At 42.8% G+C, this 22016-nt stretch overlaps 1 protein-coding gene across 11 annotated transcripts in view; it reads left to right on the plus strand.

Moving 5' to 3' along the window:
• fbrsl1 (fibrosin-like 1) overlaps positions 1 to 22016 on the plus strand; it is a 326568-nt gene that overhangs the window by 224692 nt on the left and 79860 nt on the right. For 10 of the 11 annotated variants that reach the window (XM_050050408.1, XM_050050409.1, XM_050050415.1 and 7 more), the window contains one exon: positions 5809 to 5838. The exons of the other annotated variant lie outside the window; for it this stretch is intronic. In XM_050050408.1, the coding sequence (XP_049906365.1) occupies positions 5809 to 5838 (30 nt within the window). The remainder of the gene's footprint in view (positions 1 to 5808; positions 5839 to 22016) is intronic. 11 annotated transcript variants of the gene reach the window in all.

Genomic DNA, 22016 nt, shown 5'->3' on the forward strand with positions numbered 1-22016 from the left:
ATATCTTTCCTCACCCCGGCTTGATTTACATGGCCCCCGCTGACTCTTCCCTTAAGTGTGTCAGCTCTGAACCAGAGGCCTCTGTGTGTCTGGCTAATGCAAAGAGCATTTCCCTGAGCTTGTCTTCTTCAATCCTCCTTCACTCTCATTCTCTCTCTGTCCTCTTTCAATGGGCCTCTGTGAAAGGAGCTTTTGCTGAAGCCGTCTCTCTGTTTGCACAGCCAACTCCGAGGTCCCAAGCTCAAATATGGTTTTTACGTGCGAGCCTGTCTAGGCCTCTTCTGCTGGTCGATATTATTTCTACCCGGCAGAGCTTTTTCTCTCAATCTCATTCCCTCTGGAGCCTACATCTTCACTGAGATCAATACTTTCCTAATCCAGAGCTCCTAGGCTGACCCAGGGTAATCAGCTGACTTCCCATGCTGCCTGCTGGGAAGGTCAAGGGTCAAATGGCTGTATAGATTTGATCCTGTGATCAAATCACTTTGCTAGGTGGTGCTTTCAGATACAGCTAGTGGGGTCAAGAGCAATCACTTGATTTTTTTCTCTCTGTGGTTGTGAGTTAAGTGCGATGGTGCTATGGAAGCCTTGTACACCTTAATATTAATACGGCTCAGCTCAAGTTCCCAGAGCTTTTTTTAGTTTTTGCCCCGTTAAGGTGTACAGTAGCCATGACGGTGTAAGGTTATCTGAATCATCCAAAGATTATTTCTTCTCCTTTCGCTATTACTATGCTGATGTCATTCCAACCCACTTACATGCTTACGCACACACACACACACACCACCTCCTCAACTTTGTAGTGACTCACGGCTTTCTAAATGTATCTCTGAGGCGGTGAGAGTATAAGAGCATGCAATAAAACATCCTGTTGATAAATTATGAAAGTTGAGTTCAAGTAAGGCTTCACCCTTCGCCACGAGGCTGAAGAGACCTTCAGATATCCTGCTGATGTCTCAGGCCTGGCAGGAGGTCCCCCAGCGGACCCCAGGCTCTGCTTCTGCGCCCTATCAGAGTGGCCGCGGTGCCCACGTCCCCACACCTCATCCCAGCACCCGCAGGAGGGAAATTGCGTGAGGAAATTGGTGTTGTTCCACCAGTATCCGACACTGCTTTGGTCCTCGACTATCTAAATGGACCATTACCCCCTCTGTGTGCTCTCACTCTAGGAGATCTGGGTTTGTCGGTACTCTCTCCCTTACAATCAGGAGTATCTCAGTATATGTCCCTGCAGAGATGTCTTCTAAATTGAAGCCATTTCTCTTGTCAGTATGAAGATGTCTAAATGTTTTGCATTGTTGGTTTGTCACCAACAAGGGATCAGGTGCTGCTGTTGTGTTACTGCTCAATCCGAGTCGTTGTGGCCCGTCTTCAATTTTTACATGCATCCTTTATTTTCTTCTTACTTATCAAGATTTTAGTTTAAGACATTCACTGGTACAACACAGTGTAAATATTTTGAGGAATCAAGATGTAACATCCCAAACTGATCAAGAGTGTTAAAGTTGGTGCTACATTGTTTTGGAGTGCCATGAATTGAGAGCAGTTTGAAACTTGTGAATTGTGTGAAATCAGCGGTTATTCCTACACTTACATTTCATCCTACACTCTTAAATACTGGTGGCAAGACTTATTAAAATGACTTTGATAGATCACAGCAAGGCAAGCTTTCGTCACAAATTGTATTATCAAAGCACAAATACTTTTATGCATATGCTCTCTTTTTTGCTTTTATACATTTGATTTATTACTTTACTTATTTTGAGTAGGAACCGACAGTGACAGTTAAATGCCAGCAGCTCACAAAACTCTTGTTTTGCCCTTTTTTTTTTCTTTTTTTTTTTTTAGATTTCTTGCAGCAAGTACAGGGTTGCCATCAGTATTCAGGCAGACAGTCGTTGACGCTGTGCCAGTATTTGCATCGCCGGGCAAGTTCCTCCTCTGTTCCTCTCTCTATCTCTGAGGCAGAATTCATGGCAGACTGTCCTCCGAGTGTGACAAGTGGAACTGTGTGATTAATTTGGCCAGTCGTTTTAATGTGCTCCGGGATGCGCAACGCTTATTGTCTTCCCCTTGCACGTCTATCGGAATCTGCCAGAGAAAATGTCCAGGAGAATCGAGACATCCATCCCTCCCTCCCTCTCTCTGTTTTTTTTTTTTCCTTCCCTCTTGCTTCTCTTTCTTCAGCCCTGCCTCATTTCAGGGCTGAGCTACAGGGTCGTCATGGGGGCCAGCCCAGGTCGAGGCCTGGCTCCAGCCAGGGCCGCTGGCGGAATAAATCTCCTGTCTCTGAAGTGTTGAAAGCTGTGTAAATGTCAAACGCATCCGTCTGATGTGCTGGCTGAAGGGAGGGAGGGTTGTAGAGGAGGTGGGATGCAGGGAGGGAGGGTTGTGGATGAGCCATCCGCTGAAGCTGGTCCCCTGTTACCCCGCGTAGCTGGCGGTTGCCAGGTGCAGATGTTGCTGCTTGCTCCCTGCCTCTGAAGAGCAAGCCAGTTGGGGTTTTTTCATTTCTTTTTTTTTTATTTCTTTTTTGGTTTGTTTGGTTTGTGAACATCTATGAGAGACACAAACCACTGGGGGCTTGGCTCCTGTCAGGCAGCTTAGTGAGCTGCATATCTCTCCGATTTTAACAATGTCCCCTCTGACCACCAGACGTGCTGTTTGGGGAGGTTTCTGTTTGGGGTTGTGGCTTTGCATTTTCACCATTTGCTTTTCTTGTATAGCCTTGCTAAAAATCTTACCCAGTGTAGGTATTCAAAGAAGCATTGATGCTAAATGACGTGGTCCTCTTCTCACGCCCACACTCTCACAAACATGCGCCAATCTTTTACCTTCATAAGTTCATTGTATTTTTTTTCCTTTGACTCAACCAAGTGTAATAGCCCAACATGGCAATCACATACAATACTGACAAAAACCACTCTAACACTACCTCCATCCGTCCATCCCTTCATCTCTATAGCATCCCCCCTGCTTGTTCTTACTGTTGCTTTGTTCCCCCTTTCCACCTGCCTCTCTCTCCCCTGCTGTGCTGTGTCTCTCTCTGTCTCTGTCTGAGCCGTAGCTAGTATTCCTCTTTACGCTCCGCTGCAGTGCATGCTTCTTGTAAAAGGATAAGCACCATGCTGTGCTCTTTTGATATTATTTTTCCTCCTCGCCAGCTCCAGCCTTGTGAGGCCTCATCTCTAGTGTCATGGCTACTGCTGCAACAACAAGGCCGAGCATGCACCCGGGGAATAGACCCAGCCAGTTGTTCATCTCCATCACCTAGGGTTTAAACTCGTCCCCAGTGATAGAGAGGAACTCACAACCGCTGTGAGATAGAAGGCATCTGTTCTGCTGCATGCTAAGAATACATTTCTTGGGGGTGGGGCAAGTTAGAGATTGGATCAATTTTTCTTTTATTGTAATTCGTAGATGGATCAAGACGGAGAGAAACATTGTTTTGAATGTGAGTCCCTGTTTAGCGGCAGAGTGGGGAACAAATGTGGTGGTGATTACAGGTTGTGATGTGCCCCTAACAAGCAGTATAGAAATGGCTGACAATTAATTTGTCTGGAATCTGTAGTGTGAATGGGGAATTGATTGACAAGAAGCCTAAGCCACTCTCTTCTCTTAATGCCCTGCACTCTGTAATGAAGGTCTTTTGACAAGCAGGAGCCCAGAAATTAGGGTTTGCAAACATTCCCCAAGAGAAAAGAGGACATGTTGCATAGAAATGTGACCAATATTTAACATTATTCATTCCATACATGCCTGTATGCATGCTTGCATGCTGATTAATACGTGAGTTTTATTTACTCATTTTATTATCAGTGGTCATTACCCATTATGGGCCATTTTCCTGTATTTTAGAGCAAGTAATCTTAATCTATTTATAAATGCGGAACAAATAAACACATGAACATATTTTTGTATTGCATTTCTCATAGTTATCTAATATGAATAACCACACTTTAAGTCATATTTACACAAAAACTGTAGTCACGCCATTTTTGTATTTTCTCAGGGACGTTTTCTGCAATATTGTGAGGTACCCTTCCTTTTTTCCACACTTATTTTCTTTATGCTCACTGACAGTCTCTGGAACTATGAACAACAATCACCTCACATGTATAAAGCCTCATATTGAACATATAATTTTACTGTTTTTATCTGCTATCGGGTGTATGTTCTTGTCCTGTATTGTGTAGGAATGCTTCAGTGTGAACAATAGGAGCTCAGGCATTTCTTGACGTTGTTATTGTGCAGATAGAGACGCAAACACAACAATAAACCCTCCTCGGGGGTTGAGCCATAATGTTTTTCACTTAAAGCTTCTGCCAGCAAGGACTCCTGCTGTATCCCTTGTCTTTGCAGAGTAGGATGAATCACGGGGCATGGAGACCCCTCCTCCCCCCTTCCACTTTCCTCTCCTGAGAGATCTTGGCCACTGAGCCCTTGCACTGATTACTCTCGTTACTTAATTATACATTTGGACCCACCGCGCTCGCAACAAAGGGCCGCTGTGCCTCCATTGACCTAGCTCCCTCCTCATTGTGGCCGGCTCTGAAAGGGAGTCAAACAAAATAAAGAGGGTCCACTTAAATATGTTGCCACAGGGACTTAATTGACAGATTGAAGGCAGTTTTTCAGTGGGGGCCCTCTCCCTCTCTATGTGGCTCTTCGCTTGAGTAGCTCTGTTCCTCATGCATCCTGCTGTGAGGTCCAGTGGGACTGGCCTGCAGCTCGACCACTCCTGTTTCCACAACTTCACTATCTGTTGTCGTGGAGGGAGAGAGTTAGCAGCCAAGAGCATTTAGCAACAAATCAATGTGAGAAACCGAAGCAAGGAGCATAGGGGTTAGATTGAAGTTAAGAATGTGGTTAAGTTTACCATGAAAATTAAAGTTACAGTATTTCAGCTGACAGAATGGCATGCATGTTATCTGAAGAAAAAATATAATTGACTTTACTTTAACTTTTCACGTTCTTTCAGGCTAAGGGTGAATTCAATTTCCAGTGTTAGTTTGAGCCTATGTTGCTTTCTCTGAGCACTTGCACACTGCAGTATTCGCATCTGTTTGTCAGTTACAAGGACTTTTTTTCTTTTTTTCCTTGTTGTTTCTAAGGCTGCACCTCTACTTGAGAAATTTGAGCCTGATCACTTTGTATTTTAATGGTGAAATGACTTCTGAAATTTGAAGTGTTGAAGAAAAACCCATTTCACTTTTTGAGTGAATAGTAGGTGATTTGGCCTTTGGCCGTGCTAGACAAGGCACATTTCAGAGTACAACCTTTCTTGTTATTTAGTTCCTTTATCCCTGTAGAAGTCTGACATAAAAAATGAAGACTGGTTTGACACAAGGCGGATTTGAAATACCGCACTTAATAGGCACTGTGTTTGAGTATTCAGAGAGTCTAAGCTCTCTGTGTCCTTGAGATACTATCGTCCAATTTTAAAGCACTCTTAAAAGGCTAAATGACAAGCTGCAGCTGAATGCAAAGTCATTGAACAGGCTCTTTATAATACAACCCAGTGTATAGTATTATTCGTTTTTCATCTTTTGTAAATTTTCAGCATTGAATTTGCAACAGAAACACCAGAATGGCGTTCTGTGCGGCTGTGCCGCTTTTGAAACATGAAAAACTCTCTTAGTCTACCACACTCTCCTTTCCCTCTTCATCCTCTGCCGTTTGCACTGAAAGCTGTCACTGAATGAGAGGTTGCACACAAAAATAACATCTGCACTGATTATGGGCTACTGGGGGGAGCCAAATGAATAATTCCTTATATTTCCTGTGTCTGTCTCTTTTCTGTTACAGTGTGACAGCGAGAGTGACATTGACGACAAGGTAAGACTGCTTTTCCTGTGTTTATTCACCCACCACATGAAGTGGCTGAGAGTTGTGAATAACAAATTTGAGCTCTCAACTAAAGAAGGGAAACAGTCATAGTGTGTTGTTGGCGAAAAAAGATGTGGGGTAAAAGACACTCTGCCGGTCCCTACACTGATCATTTGCGTCTTACAGAGCAAGAAAGTGACAAGGAAAATGCAGTACAGAAAGAAGCTGTTTTTCTGTGTTAGTTTTCTGTTCTGCAGTGGTAAAAGACATCTATTATTTTTGGAGCACTTTTTGCCAGAATAGGTCTTAAAGATGCCTTCTAGCCAAGTTCATAGTGTATGCTGCACGCAGTAAGCTTTAGTATGTGTGCATTTAATCTTATCACATAGCACGTATCGCCTCTATCTGCTTGTTTCTCTAATATATAAGATAATAGCTTCACTTTTTGCCATTTATATAATAACCTTAGTTTAAAGGGGAGGTCCATCTGCATTCTTTTACTGATTTTTACAAATGGAAACACTCACTAAGCTATTATCAAAAAGCAATGGCATAGAGGGGCGATCAGTGATAATAACTGGAAGGATTAGTACAGATTTTTTGAAGTGTGGTTATATGAGGTATTTAGCCATAATCTATGTAATATTTTCGCTGTTTTACCTTCCTGTCAGACAGCCCTAACCAACGGAGAACAAAAGCCGTTGTATCGCTGTCTTCTAAGCCACTAGACTCCTGACAAAAACAGTAATTTTACCTGGCACAACACAGGAGTGGTTGATCTGTTGCTGCCTTGACCAGTTAGTTTGTTTGTGTTATTGTGTGACTTTCAGATCGTAAGTGACGTGGCATCTTCAGCAGTACACTGCTTAATAGGGCTGCAGGATATAAGGAAAACGTGATATGCAATAACATTGTTGGATATTGTGATGACAGGATGAGTCACGATAAATAAACAAATATTGAACTATTCAGTTTTTACATCCGGACTTCTAGGGCAGAAGGGCTCCATCTGATTGGCCATATATAATGTGTGCAGCTTGTTAATGCATTGCACATGGTAGCTAACTTGGAAGATCAGTAACAGAATTCTCAAAGTAGGCTTGGCACAGTCACAAAGAGGCACATTCGGCGGGTCGGGGGTTTATATGAAGCAATGTCATCATGCAGAAACCGACATCAGGTCACTTAGGAAAACATTTTGAAACAGTTTGGGAAAGTAGCATTTTGACACTAAAACCTGTGTACTTTGAAACAGAATGATATAACAACCTCAAAACAAGAAGTACATGCATCATAATATCAAGAGTTGTGCAATGATGATTATGTTTCAGTCACAGAAATACATTGCGGTTTTTCTCAAAAATTCAAGGAGGTCAAGTTTTGGAAACAGAGATGGTTGTTTAACAAAGGTGTCTCTGTTCCTTAACCTAAGATGGCAATCGGAAATGATAGCTGCTCCCTTGTGCAGTTTCCATTTTTTCTTGGGTAAACACATTATAAGTCTTTGAGGTTTATAAAGATGTCTTTAAAAGTTAGTTTTACAAACAATGACTTAATTTTCCTTTAAGAACCTCAACTGTATACATGGAAAACAAAAACTGGAGCGAGCATTTTCAGCAACTTGTGCTAAAAAATAGCATATTATTTTAGCAGTGATGTTGTCAAGTTTCAACCATTTGACAATTTGACAGATGTAGTCTATCAGTTTCACTTCTGTGTATTTGTTTATCGCAGACTCGGAAGTGGTTGTCTGATAGCAGCCACCTGGTTACAAGATGAAACGCCTTTGGGGAACCTCACGCATTCTAATTCCTCCACAGTTTAGCAATTACTCCCTGGTAAATGAATGAGATAGCATGCCTAATCTCCTGTAAGCTTAGCTCCCAGTTCTGTGGAAATGTCTGCAGCTCTCCCTATAAATAATACATTGATAGTAGGCCCAATTTGCATTAACTGTAGCCTGGCAAGTCAATAGGCTTTTATCTCTTCATTGAAGCGAGAAGGAACCGAGGGCGCTAGCTAGTTGACACGACAGAGAGACGTAGCGGGCCTGTCAGTCTCCATACGGCTCCCTGGCATCACTGTGGGGGGGCAGAGAGGGAAGTAAAATAGAAGGAAAGCTCTCGGAGTGTTTCCTTTTCAGGGTTTTGTTTTCCTTCCTGCTCTACCAGTTACTTGAGACTTGTAACAATTTCATATAGTGTCACAGATTTTGACATTTAATGTATAAAAGTTTGATACTACGACACTAAACAACACTAGCTCAAAGAAAGAGAAGAGAAAAAACAAGCATTGCTGAGGCAGTTTTATAGAAACTCAGTGGTGTTGCTGTGTTGTTGGTTAGGTGTCAGCCCCTGTCTGTTCAGAAAGCAGCTCCGTATTTGGCGTTTGGCACCAGTTATGTTAGCCAGTTTAGGTGGACTTGGATACAGTTCAAGACACAGTGGACTATTAGACATTGCTGCCAAGCTTTCAGCCGTCTGATTGTTGAATTTTGTACCAATTACTACACAGTCCACTGTCAAGAGCCAGACTGCAGCTTGGCCTGGTCAGGCTTTTCTCTTCTCATACACTTGTCGGCACTATGGCATGAAATGGTATTTTAGCTTGCCAGCAATTATGGGTTATAAAAATTAACATTGTATGCAATCTGTTAGAAAAATACTACTATGCCTAATATGTGTAGTGCCTAATATATATATAGCCTCATGTATATATGTGTGTGTGTTTGTGAGTGTGTGTGAAGGCCACTACAAATGAAAAATATAATCGATAGCAACAAAGTGGTAACTAAGACTGCAGTCCTTTATTAGTTATCTTGGCTTTAATGCACAAAACTGTTGATTCTCACTCTTGGATTTGTTACTAGCTTTTTCATGTCTCCTCACACTTTGGTCTCAGTTCATAGTTTTTATTCTCTCTTCTAAACTTCGAATTCCTGGTCTCAAGCATAGCCAAAGTGGCATCACCCACTGGTTTGTATACTCTAGTTTTGAAGCCTCAATTTGGCTATTTTGCTGTTGCTGTCTGGGATTATTGGGTTTAGAAGTGAACATATTTGGTCGAGTGTGGAGATAACCCTAATGCTAGCTACTGTCTTGGTTATCAGGGTGCATTTACTGCTATGGCTAACTGCGTTAATGCTATTGCTAATTTTTGCTAGCAAAAATACAGGTTTAAAACCATCAAAATAAAATATACGTACCTGAGAAACTGAGTATAACATTTTAGACAACCAAAGCGTTACAATTAACTTTCATGAACTAAAAACCCACGTAAAATAGCAACAGCTACAGCCACACCTGTACTCTGTGAATCTGGGATTATGCCATGGTTACATTGCATACCCAACGCTGTCATCTTGGTAGCAACTTGTCAACGGACAGCACCCATCTCTCACTGAGTGCAGTCCCACCCTCAATCATACATAACTGTAAGCCTCGATCAAATGTGAAAGGTGAGTTATATCAATGAACGGGGTCTATGGGGATTGGAGCCAGCCTCACATTACCATTCGAGGAACTTCAGTTTTTGGCACTTCCGTGTTGGCGTCATCTTACAGCCTGGGATGTTGCTGTTTGTTCTCAAGGCTTTTTTAACATGGGTGTGGGCTTGGTGTTTAAAGAAGAAGCACACATTTTTTCCAGCACTATTGATATAATAGAATATTGAAATATTACAGCTATAACAACACCCAAAACTCTTTCCTCGTACATATGGACATATACGTTTTGTTTTAAGTTTAAAAAATGTAAATCTATCCTTTGAAGGCCACTAATGAAGTAACAAAAACAAGTCAATAACAATCTTAAACGTGTTTTTGAGATATGTTTAACATAACTAACATAGAGAAGGAATATATCCCTAAAGATTCCTCCTGCTGGCTAACATTAGCTTAGCATGTGTTGGAACGGCAGCGGGGGAACTTAAGATCCCCTTAAGACTTCAGAAAACCCATTCTCCCACTCCTGTAACTATATAATATGCCTCAACAAACAAGAGCCCAACATAGAAACCCATCCACATAGTCACATGCAACATGAACACCTGATGTGAAAGCTTTTTATTAACTCCGTAAGATGCCCAAAGGTAAGTATTGATGTTTTTCCATTGTTCTAATGATGGTAATGTTCCATTCCCATGAGCAGAGGAAGTGAACAAAGAAAAGCTTTCATTTGTGGCCAACAGGAAATGTAAATGAACGACAGCATAATTCCAAAACAGGTTTCACTGTTATGGAACCACTGTTGATGTTACATGTATTTGCCAGGAGTGCAAGAAGAAAAGAACATCTGGATAAAGGCTAAAGCAGTACTGACCTTTTCATTTCCTCAGAAACACATATTATCATAATCAAGTTGATGAGAGTTGCGAATCATCCGTAGCAAATTGCCACGGAAAGAAGAAGACTGGGAAAAAAATACTTTGACAGGCCCATCACCAAAAGCAGGGGGAAAAAAACCCGATGGTGTAAAAAATTGGGTTCCATGAGGAGAAAGACAAACACTGTCATTTGTAATTGCCCGCACTCAGGATAACTCGACAGCGATAATTTTCTGCAACGTTTTGCTGAAACAGGTGCCAGCTCCTCCCGTATCTTTCCAATGAAAACAAAGACTCCTTTCACATCAGATTACCAGCCACCTGAACACCCACATTGTCAGGATTTCACAGATTAACTTAATTAGAATATTGCTTCCAGGTGTGCCCCCAGGGTGCAATCAGTTACACTGTATTTGAATAAAACTGACGAGTTGCTGCTACAGCAAAGTCAGTTTAGATTGCTGCACCTTGTGAAGCTCGCGTTTATCAAAGCAATGCTTGAGATGGCATGCAGCGATGTGTTTCCAGAACGTGTCAGACGTGAATTCTTCTGAGATTGGCCAGGTCACTTCTAGTTCAGCGCCAAACTGCTGTGAGGGGGATCTTTATGTAGACTGAAGATCAGAATCTGGGTATTGTGTTGTCATCACTGGCATTTCTTCTTGGGAGGCCTGGCATCTGATGTCCGAGATTACATGTTGTTTGACAATGAGAAGTATTCAGTGTTAGTTTTAAAAAATAAAAGCCTTCACCTTGAATTGCATCTCTTATGTGTGCACCCTGAGGGGAAAAGCCACATAATTAAGAGTTTCTTAGGGAGAGTTAACAATCTTTACTGTTAATAGGCATAGCCATGCTAAATCAGATGCTCATGAAGGAACTAACCACATGTTGGGTATTAAATCGCTTGGCAATACAGGGACAAAGTGTATTCAAGTCTGTTTGAGGGCGTGCTATTGAGCTGGGATCGTCATTCGTTCTTTATTCTTGATCCAAATACTTTGAGCCACTTAATGTCTCAGTGTGACTGATTAAAATGTACTTACATGCCCCAGAGCACATGTTAGCTGTTTATTGCTTCACAAAAAAAAATGTGTTGGATGAATGGTAGTGATTGTGTAATGGTGACATCTGTGATAACAAGACGTCACGAGGACAGTGTTTGGTTTGAGTGTGAATGGGATGTGTTTTTGTAACTTAGTTAGACATTTTTATTTGCCTCATTTTGGATGTTCATTAGGGTCAGATTAATGAATTAACTTTATGAGATATGCTTCAATAATTATCTTTTTTTTTTTTTTTTTTTTTTGGGGGGGGGTTTATTACTGGTTTTATGCCGTAACAAACTTAAGGCTGAATACACCCCTTGGCCCTGCCATTTAGCCCTACCCCTCAGTTTTGCATGGTCAAGTCTAGGGGTAGGGTGTCTTGAATTTTATTGGGATCGAGGGGTAGGGCAAAGTGTCAGGGCTGCACAAGCAACAAAAAAAATCCGCAAATATATTTTCTTCTAAATAAACAAGCATAACAGAATAATTTGCTAGTATGCCAATATCTCTGTAGCTAACTAGCTAGATATCGAACATTACATCTTGACATATTTCTATACATTCCCCCAACGTTGATGCCATATGAGGCCTGTTCTTTGATGACTTCTTTGATTGATTGTTTGACAGCCTGAAACTTAAGTTGCAAACAAATCACAAGTGTTCTGACATCCACAAAAGGCTATCTATAGACCACGAAAGAAAAATGCCCTGCAACACTCACTGTGTCTGTTTACGTAAACGCCAGCATCAGCGGCTGGGTATTGGCATATCAGGGTCCCATTTCATAGGGGAAGATTTCAACCACTACCCCTTCTAAGTCTGTTCCAAGGGGCAAGGTGGCACCTGTAAGGTAGGGGTAGGGGTAAAAACAAGTGATGACATTGGGACAAAGTCTCGTACCATATCTTAGGTCATGCAATTCGGTGGAAATCAGTTGCTTTGTTTGGCTTCACAAGAACTCCTCAAGACTTAAAAACATTTTTTATTCATTGTCCTAACACCAGGTGATATTCAAGGTGCTGTTTCAAATGCTGTAAATGTAGATTTTCTCTCCCCACCCCTCCCTGCTCCACCTGTAATCTATCAACCACCCAATCCTGTCAACCTCTGACATGTCTGAGACACTCCAAGTCAAGATGGTCATTTTCCTTCATTGGAGAGGCAGAGAAAGAAATAGAGCGGGATTTATCCCTTCTCAGTTTGTTCATGCACTCTCCTGAAGTGTCATCCTATCTCCATTAGGCCCCACTTTTCCATCCTCGCTGGCTCCTCCAATTTCCTCTGTATTCTTTCTCCTGTGCAAATAATACAGTGGCTGTCTGTCTGTCTGTGTGCGAAACGTTAGCATGAGATGCTTATATCCTCTCCAGCCCCTTAACACAGCGGCCCCGTGTCAGGTGCGTTACCACCACCGCCTCCGCCGCTGCATCACCATAGCCACAGCGGAGGACACCCAGGTCGGCTAATTCTATTTGGTCCTATTTGCCGAGCAGTCACTCAGCAGAAAGTGTATCTGTCTCCGGGGGAGTCTCCAAGGACCATTACCACATCCTGTCTATGAGCTCTTTTATGGCTCCGGTGTACTCATCTGCCAGGGCAGCACACAGGCTCTGATTGACACATTAATTCCTCTTCTACCCCCTTATCTTCCTGCTGTGTGCAGAATGAATGCCATATCACCGCGTCGGAGCGTCTCTACCGGCTTATCAGTAATGGCTCGTCAGCTACTGGTATCCTCCCAGCTGATGTATTGGGGGGGTACGCTCTGTGAAGTTAGCAGTGCACCTGCAACGAAAAACAAGCATGCTGTGGGGATTTCAAACATATCCGTTAACACCACCACCACCCTCAACTCTATTTTTTTCTTGAAATCTCCTCCTCCTCTGGTATTTCCTTCTTTTGTATTTACTGCCTGCTCTCTATCTATCATTACCAGCGTTGTCAGTTTTTACCTCTTCTTCTATGTCGCCATCTTGGAAAAGGAAAACGGCAATAGTAATATATATTCATGTAGGTACGCTCCCCCTCCCTAACCCCCGCTGCTTTGCAAGATCCAGATTGGTCTCCGAGAGTCATCATATTCAATAACAAACAGGCCACCCACCAGGCCGCTGACAACCTTAACGTTTTTTTATGGAAGGAAAAAATGGACCGGCTTAATGTTTCGACACAAGTGATCATCCGTCCTCATCTCTTTAATGAAATTAGATTAAGTGCACCTGGGAAAGAGCTGAGAAAGCAGAATGCCTCGCCACCTCCTTTAATCTAAAACCAATTTGCCAGTAATATTCCTTTCCCCCCAGCTTGGGATTCGCCGGCCCTGATTCAAAATGGAGGAGGAACGAGACGAGACCAGAGCTGACTGGTTGCATTCAGCTCCCCACAGGCACTGTGAAATTAGAACTGACACCGGCAACACAGGCCTTAATATGGAGATGTCATTTTTCTCCTCTTGCTTTTGTCTTTCTCTCTCGCTCCCTCGCTCTCTCTCTCCTTTTTCTCTTTCTGTGTTCCTTCCTCTATTCACTTCGGTTTTCACTTTGTGACGAAGCCTGAAAGTAAAACAAAACATAAAAGAGAGAAAAATGAGATGTGTCACATAGCTTTTATGATTAACTATTCCCCCTAATTCTTGTAATGTTTTTAAGTATGGACTCCGGTAAGTTTAAGGGTTAAGGATTAGATTAGAGTTCTGCCATAATCAACTTTTTAGATCATGACTTTTAGCTTTGTAGATTGGCCAGAAAAAAACATCTCATGATGTTCCTCACATCAAGCTATTACAATGAACCTGGAAACATTTATCTCTTTAATTTATATTGAGCTGTTTGCAACATGCTCTCATTTCTGGTCAGCTCCAAATCATGTGTGCTCTGCGGGCTAATGTTTTTTCTTTTTTTCTCTCTCTCTTTCCGTGCTTGTCAAGAGATACATCTGTTGTGCATTTAGCACACAAGTATGCGGTGATCAGGGAGCACATTTGGATTTGTCTCTGAAGTGAAGATGGACGCCTTCAGTCTTTGCAGCATTTGATGTGTGCTTGTGTACAAGCTTAGAGGGAAGTGAGTGTAAGGGCACGCTCAGCGGTGAAACCCAGCCCCAGTGCATGTTGGGAAGAAGAGGCGTGATGACAGAGAAAAACTTGGAGCTTCTGCGGGGCCAGCCAGCAGACACTGCGCGACTGACATCAGCAAAGACGGCTTGTCACTAGCAATGCATGTCATACAGCAATGCAGGGACAGTCAACACGGCTGTGGCGTCATTGATGTGGCACCCAATAGCCTGGTCCACATTCTCTCTTAAAGGTTAGCACTGATGTTGGCATTGCAGATGAAAATAGAAGGGTTGTGGCAAGCAAAACCACGCCAGCCACTTGGAGCAGGGGAGGTGTGAAAACATAACATGGCATCAAGACTGTAATCTTCTTTCACTTACTGCCCGCTCTCAACGAAGCTGTTTGTGTTGGCAGAGAGTGTTAATAGAACAAATAGTCATCCCTTTGTTCTGTTAAAATCATAACACACAACCAACCCTCTGTCTTTGAAACACCAGTGCTCTGCTAGCGCTTCGAGAAAATCCTGTCACCACTCAGCCATGTTCAACAGCTTGTGATCATTGTTATTGAGGGACTTATTGTTGCCTCGATGAACACCAGGTTTCGGTATGTGTTTTTCCCTCCACCTCAACCAGATCCATTTTTAGAGGTGGTTTTCCTCAAACACTGTTTTTCCCACCTGAGAGCCCTGGCCCTGTAATAAGAGAGTTTTCAGCGACGGCCAGGTGAAATGCCCGATTGCACAATTTTCTGCTCGAGATCTCGTCAGTTCAATGATACAGTGATGGAGAAAGCATGGCATGCCATATCAAACAAGACAAGTTGTGAAGTATTACACCAGCCGCGGTGCCACATTACAGCTAACTGATACTGCATGTATCTGTAGAACATTGTTAGTACCGTGAAAAAGCATCACTGTTAGGGCCGCCGCTGGCAACCTCTCTTTTATATAACCCTTTTAGTGTTTATCTTACGACCCAGCTTGCTAGGGGAAGGGGAAGCAACATAAAACCAGATGGAATTGGTGAAATTAAGTTATTTATTGACAGGGAACTTAGAAATGTACAAACATAAACATAGTAGCAAACTATAAAGTAGAGAAAGGGCCTGTGTATGCTGTTCAAAACAAATATAACCAAAAGAGGACTCTTGAAATAAGAGTTTACCTAACCAAAAAAAAAAAAAAAACCAGGACTAAAACCTCACAAATTCAGGAACATTTAATTATTTTAGGAGAATGGATTTTTGGATGGCAATGCTGTTAACAAATGTTTTTTAGTAATCCAAATGAAAGTTCACATTTTCTTCCTTTAAAACTGCATTTATCAATATTTCCAACATTACCATAAAATAGGATTACTGTGTGATGTTAAGAGGGCAGCAGCTTTTATTGGTTGCATAACGTCATCTACCTTTCCAAATAATTAGATTGCAAAACATAATATTGAACATAAAACCGGCGTAACCTAATTAACCTGAAGTCACTTTATGCATAATATGTTTTGACTCTTACAGCAGTTAATGCGCATCCACTTAATAGCAAGTAAAGCATAACACATAGCCCAGGGAGTAATCTCCATGCAGTCGTGGGACACAAAGTTAAACAGGCAGCTAAACTGACTAACCCTGCGCTCAGTGTGTGTGCGCTGTGCTCCAAAGCAGCATGGCACAGCATTCATTGTTTTTCAAGTGGCCTGTGTTTGAATAACAATCCAAGCACTATATACATTTTTCCACATGAGTAATAAAAGCAAAATTGACTCCATATTGGGTGCAGATGTTCTGTGGAAAGAGAAAAAAGACAAATGTTTTTGTGTACGTGGATGTAAGATTTGAGTGTTTCTGATCGTGCATAAACATAATGTCTAAGTGGGTTTTTATTCAATAAACATGGTTGGGCTGTAATTACTTACACATTTCTTTTGGCTGGAAATGCAAGACAGACTTTGTGTGCGTTTCGAGCTGGCGCACCAAGACTCATGTCTGTCCCAGCCTTGGCTTGTCTGCACAAGACTTCCTAATGCAAGAGGACTTGCTTTTCCTCCACAACAAATGGCATATGCAATCAGGGATAAATATAGAATTCCCTGTTGTTATTAGGAATCAGTGCCATCGGGGATAATGTTTCCCTAAAGAAGCGTCGCTTCCTCTTAGGCCAGGAATACATCAGTAAATGGAGCTTAGGTCCACTGTGGCTGTGAAAAGAATGTTTAGAGAGCCTCAATTCCCTTTTCAGACAAAGAGGCCAGTCAGCTAAGTAGTGCGCTAGTCATATTTTTTGTAGAAATTTTATAAGGAAAATCAACACACATTAATCATGAAGTCACTGGTCACTGTTATTTCTTGAGGCTCTGTATTCTGTCTCCATTTTCCAAATATTTCCTGCTGAAGCCAAGTTTCACAGCCTCGCGTCTTTATTGGAAGGATCATCCGCCGCCCTCATAATGGTGATGATGGACAGTAAAGGAAGTGAGCACTGAGTCTGAGCCTCTCTCCCACCCACTGAGAGAAACATATTCCATCTTTCTTCTCGCTAACCACTTGAGCATCTCCAAGTCAATCTAAACACTCGGATGCCTGTGGATGGACTGGCGACTGCCAGACCTCAAGCCCTGCAGGCCCTCACGTCACTTGGGCTCTGGAGGGAACTTTCCGTGGGCGAATGTGTATGTGATGTGGAAAGCCGAGAACCCCGGAGAGCACGCTGAGATCAGGCCCAAACACACACAGGGGCCAGCTGCCTTCAATTAAGCCAGAAACCCCAGCCTCTGCAGTTCCTTATGCACAAAACCAGCCTGCTTTGATCTGCGCCAGCCAGGGGAGAAGGTACAGGGCTCGAAAGATTACAGGAAAAAAAATAATTATTGTATCAAAGGGTGCTCCATAAAAGTTAACAGGGGGATTTTTAGGCTCAGGGGGCAGCGGAAAGCAGGTATTAACGATGGCTGTCACTCATGTTCATTTGCCAGTTATTTTCCCTTCGCCTTTTCACTGAGCTTTAATTAGTGGACACACCTGGTCTCTCTCTCCAAAGTTAACCGTAACTCTCCCTGCCACTTTAGTTTTTATGGGCACTGAAGATCAATTCTGAGTCATGCAAGACACATTGGCACAACTGAAGCTGATATGCTCGGAAGACGTACAGCAGCTCTTGGATATGTATGAGGTTTGGAGCCACAGACAGAGACCAGCATTAAAACTGTCCCCCTGCCAAGCACCACAGACGCAGGCGGCATGGGCATCCATTAAATTAATTTGACTTCATTAGTGCAGACCTGCTAGGCCTGGGGTGCCCACAGAGATGCCAGGGGGTGGGAGGTAGGGGGGTGGTGGTTGAGTGGCATCAGCCGCTGTGCTCTGAGGAGAGCGAACACATGGCACTGACAGGCGGAATATGGCCCCAGTTCTTACACCGGGACGGCTGCCAAACAAAGGCAACATGCGTCACTGGCTTTAGGGGAGCTCAATCAACACCCGGTCGGAGCATTAACGCCATGCGCGCCGTGCCACATCAGTGAGGAGGCCGCGGGTCGCTGGGCAGCCTGCAAGTCATGCGTGTGCACACAGTGAATGTGGCAGCGTGATATGATACAGTGACACTGCCAACGGGTTGACCTACTGCCATCACCTTTGTGTGTGCTGCCAGAAACGCTCATGTTATTAGGTTACAAAGCTCACGTTTATCTCTCGTTAGTGACTTACAGCAATGATATATGTCAGCAGTTTTTAAGTTGTCGTTACTTTTGGCCTGCTAGGTTCCATGTTTTACTCATATACAGTCCTACAGTATAATTGTGTTTGTGCTCCATGGGTGTTTTACTGGAGGAAATAAAATCAATTAAATCACAGGCAGGACTGAAATCCTGCAGACAGGGAAGCAGTGCATTGTGTTGACATAATTTCAGTCTCAGCACATTTGTTGACAAAATGCTCTCATTCCTAATGGGAAGTGGTGCTATTTCATCACACACTGTAGGTGACTTCTTTGTATGATTGAGTAAAATATATTTTTCTTTAGCTAATGGAACTGGTATTGAATATAAATGACTGCTTTTGAGTTGAAAGTTGATCTTAATCTGTGTTATTTTTACTGGATCTTAAAATCTGTTGCAGCCCAGTTGCATCCAGCCACCAAAAATAAAACCACCACAGTGGGGGAGGGTCAGATTAAGTGGCTTGGCTCTTTTGTTATTCTATCCTTTTAACCATCTACTTTCAGCCAATGCGAACTCCTCCAGTTCATCCAGAGAGGTTTTATGCTTTGCTTAACAGCATTTCTAACCTGCAACCTCCCAGTCCCAAGCCTGCCTCTGTAACCTCTAGGCAACCGCTGCCAGCTTCTGGAGCTGACCCTGGCTCTGCAGGGAGCAGTGCACCTGATAAATAGAGAAGTGTGGAAATAAATAAATAATGGGAGGCATTAAGTCCGGATAGGACTGGAAGGTAGCCTGAGGGTGGTAAGTGTTCTGTCTGACAGCAGTGAACACTTTGATCAGAGGGCCCCGTCTGAAGATCGCTTCCACATCTGCACAGGGGGAACGAGCTGTAAACTGCCAAGAAGCATTTTAATGACAGTTGGATTATAAAATGAAAGAGGGCTCCAGATGGCAGGCAGTGCAGCGGCTGCGGTTCGGGGGGGAGGCTGTTTAAACTGCTTTTTTATTGATAAAATATGGGGTGAAAAATTGCGCAGAGCTTATTAGGCGTCCCGCTGTGATGTTGCTCAGCTGGCCAAGCTGTTCACCGTGGCCCCCGTCCAAACATGCCTCCATAAATTTTTAGCAGTACCTTTAAATCTGTAAGATCCCTGCTTGTTAAGTTCACCCTGGCTCCCCCCAAACCCCCCACTCTGTATTTGTCCTTTGAAAGACTTGCTTGTGTCCTTTTTTTTTTCTTTTTCTTTTTTTTTTTTTTTTTAAAGACCAGCTGGATGAAAGCGATGTTAGTAGCTCAACATAGACTGAGGAGGTTGGAGGGGGGTTCCCGTGTAGCATGCTCATTATCGTCCGCCAAGAACCAAAGTTTAGCCCTTAAACAACTTAATTCCTGCATGATTTCATTAGCTTTCTCTCCTAGTGATAAAATGAGACCGGCCTTATTAATTCAAGACACTGTGGTTGTGCTTTCCACCTAGATCCAGAGGGTACTATTCAAGGCAGAAATAGTCATCTGGGCATTGACATTTAGTAACTGGCTACGATAGCGGCCAGAAGGGAGAAACAGTATGACTTAGTGTGAATTGACTACCAAGTTAAAGCCCAAATTGCATGAATAATATAATCAGAATATACTCTAATAAGAAAGGTCCTTTTGGGCCCACCAGAGAAGTGGAAAGACAAGGGTTTGTTCGGTAATGAATTCCCTTTCAGAGGTGCCACCTTGCGGTTTTATAAATGCACACGTTGGATAGAAATCTTGAAGGTTCATTAGGGGAAAAGGCATAATGATTAAATTTCATGTGATTCATAGTGATGTTAGTTAAATCAGATCGCCACCTTCTGAATAAGTGTCTCCCTGTTATTTACTTTACACTAAATTGGTCTCATGCACGTCTTTGATCTAGAGCTCAAATTGAATTTGCTTGAAATGTGAATAGACCAGATTCAAAAGCTGGAGAAAAAAATAATGGTCTCAATAAAATGGATCAGTGAAAGCCATCTTGACTCCATCAAAATCCATACATGTCAGATGTATGCTTTTCTCTCTGCAGAGTGGGCTCCCCTCAGCTGAGATATGTTGTTAACCATGCTCTCACTGCTAATTTAAAATCCATTTAAGCTGATAGGGCGGTTGACTAAAAACGCTGTCGTTGACGGCCTCGCGAAAAAAAAAAAATGAGCGCCTGTATTTTTTTTTCACACCTTCAGAAAACAGGCAGCCCCAATTTATATTCCATAACTAGCACTTCAAGGCCAACCCGCCGCGCCCCCATTCCACCCTCGCGCCTACCCACGGCATCAAAGACAATTACTGTCGACATCACATCAAATTACAACTGTTGGTTTGCTTGTTTGTCTCGTTATGTGGCTTAAAACTGCCATCTCCCGCCCAGGGAAGGTCCCCTCCCATCTGCCCACCCTTATGGGTCTACACACACGCACACACACAAACACACACACACACACACACACACATACACACACACACACACACACACACACACACATACGTACATCCCCTTCCAGCACAGAGAAGAGAAGGGACAGGCAGCCGACAGCCTAATGGACTAATTTGTAATTGCGAATGCGAAAAAGCTGAGTTGTTGGACGTGTTATAATTTGACAGAGAGTGGCAGCTCTGAGCCGGACAATGACGCTTCAACCACAAATCTTTCCCTCCCTCCTCCCTCCTTTCCCTCTCCTTCAAATGCTTTCTTTCTTCCCCTCCATGGAGAATAGTCAGAAAGGAAGGTGATGGGGGAGATGCTTTCGGCACATTCTGCTGCTCAAAGCTCCTGGCTCTGTCATATTCCTTTTTTTTCCACCCCCCTCCCCCCATCACATCCCTACCTCCCCTCCGTCTCTACCTTCACGTTGATCCCATAGGATAGAATAGGGAAAGTATCTCAGAGCATTCAGATGCGTTTGAAGTGCAGGACAGATGGGAGGCTCGAGGGACTGTAAAAAATGAATCGAGGCTAGTAATAGGAGAGATGTTTTGAATCCTCTCCCCCATAAGTTATTTATCAGGGGCCCTTAGTGGTGGAGGAAGACTTCAGAGTGCTCCCTTAATGTAGCATCTGATGACTAGTAGGGGGGCTGTTCCAGGAAGTAGTGCTGTAAAACAGGAGGGGAACATTAGCAGGGAAGTCTCTCAGGGCCCGGGTAAAGGAGAGGAACAACACGCAGGGCGGCTCTTTCCCAGCATGCAACACAGGACAGAGAAGAGAGGTGTATAAGAAGATGTCCCGGAGCCCCCTACGAGCCAGTGATATCACATGAGGTACAGAGCGAGGAATTCTGTACTACGATTCCCACCACGTTAGGGACGTTTGAGTAGGCAAGGCGCTTTAAATAGATGTTAAAATGAAAAACAGAAAGCAGAACCAGATGAGCAGAGGGCAGACTGCTGGTTACTGTATTAGTCATTCACATTATGACTACTGTGACCTCAACATTACCTATTTTCTATTTAGAACAGTCTGCCTGATTATAACATTTGTACAGGTCAGAGCCTGCAGAGTGAGTCAGTTAATCCAGTAGATAATTCAAAGAGAACGCACTGAATCTGACCCTCGTGCAGCAAAGTCATTGATCTCTATAGACACACAGACATTACTCTTGGCCTTTTTTGGATGACTGGCTTAAAAAACAATGTGATTTTTAATGCTAGACGGCCAAATGACTAACAACTGACAAATTTTCACGCAATCTTTCGGTTAATTCTTTTGTGTTCGTCCCAAAATTGTATTCCTGTCAGGTTGGAAAAGTTAGAATTTAAAGCATGTTCTAAAATTATCCATCGAAACACAGGATAATGATGATAAATCGGTTAGAAGTGATAAAACTATAGTATTTGAATAAATAATAGTAATTATGTTAAAAAAATATGCCATGTCTTTATCTTTTACATGCCAAAAACATCAAATAACAGTAACTACTAAAATAATTTGCTCTCAATTCTTGAATGTCACCCAATATTGTTTTGCTCTTCGCCATTTAATCACCAAACTGCATCCCATCCATACTGTAATACCAAAGATGAGCATCACTAACTAGCTGAGTTGTAATCTCAATGACCAGAAAGCAATACATGGGTCC

Source organism: Epinephelus moara, chromosome 8 (assembly GCF_006386435.1).
Source record: "Epinephelus moara isolate mb chromosome 8, YSFRI_EMoa_1.0, whole genome shotgun sequence".
Taxonomy (NCBI): Eukaryota; Metazoa; Chordata; class Actinopteri; order Perciformes; family Serranidae; genus Epinephelus; species Epinephelus moara.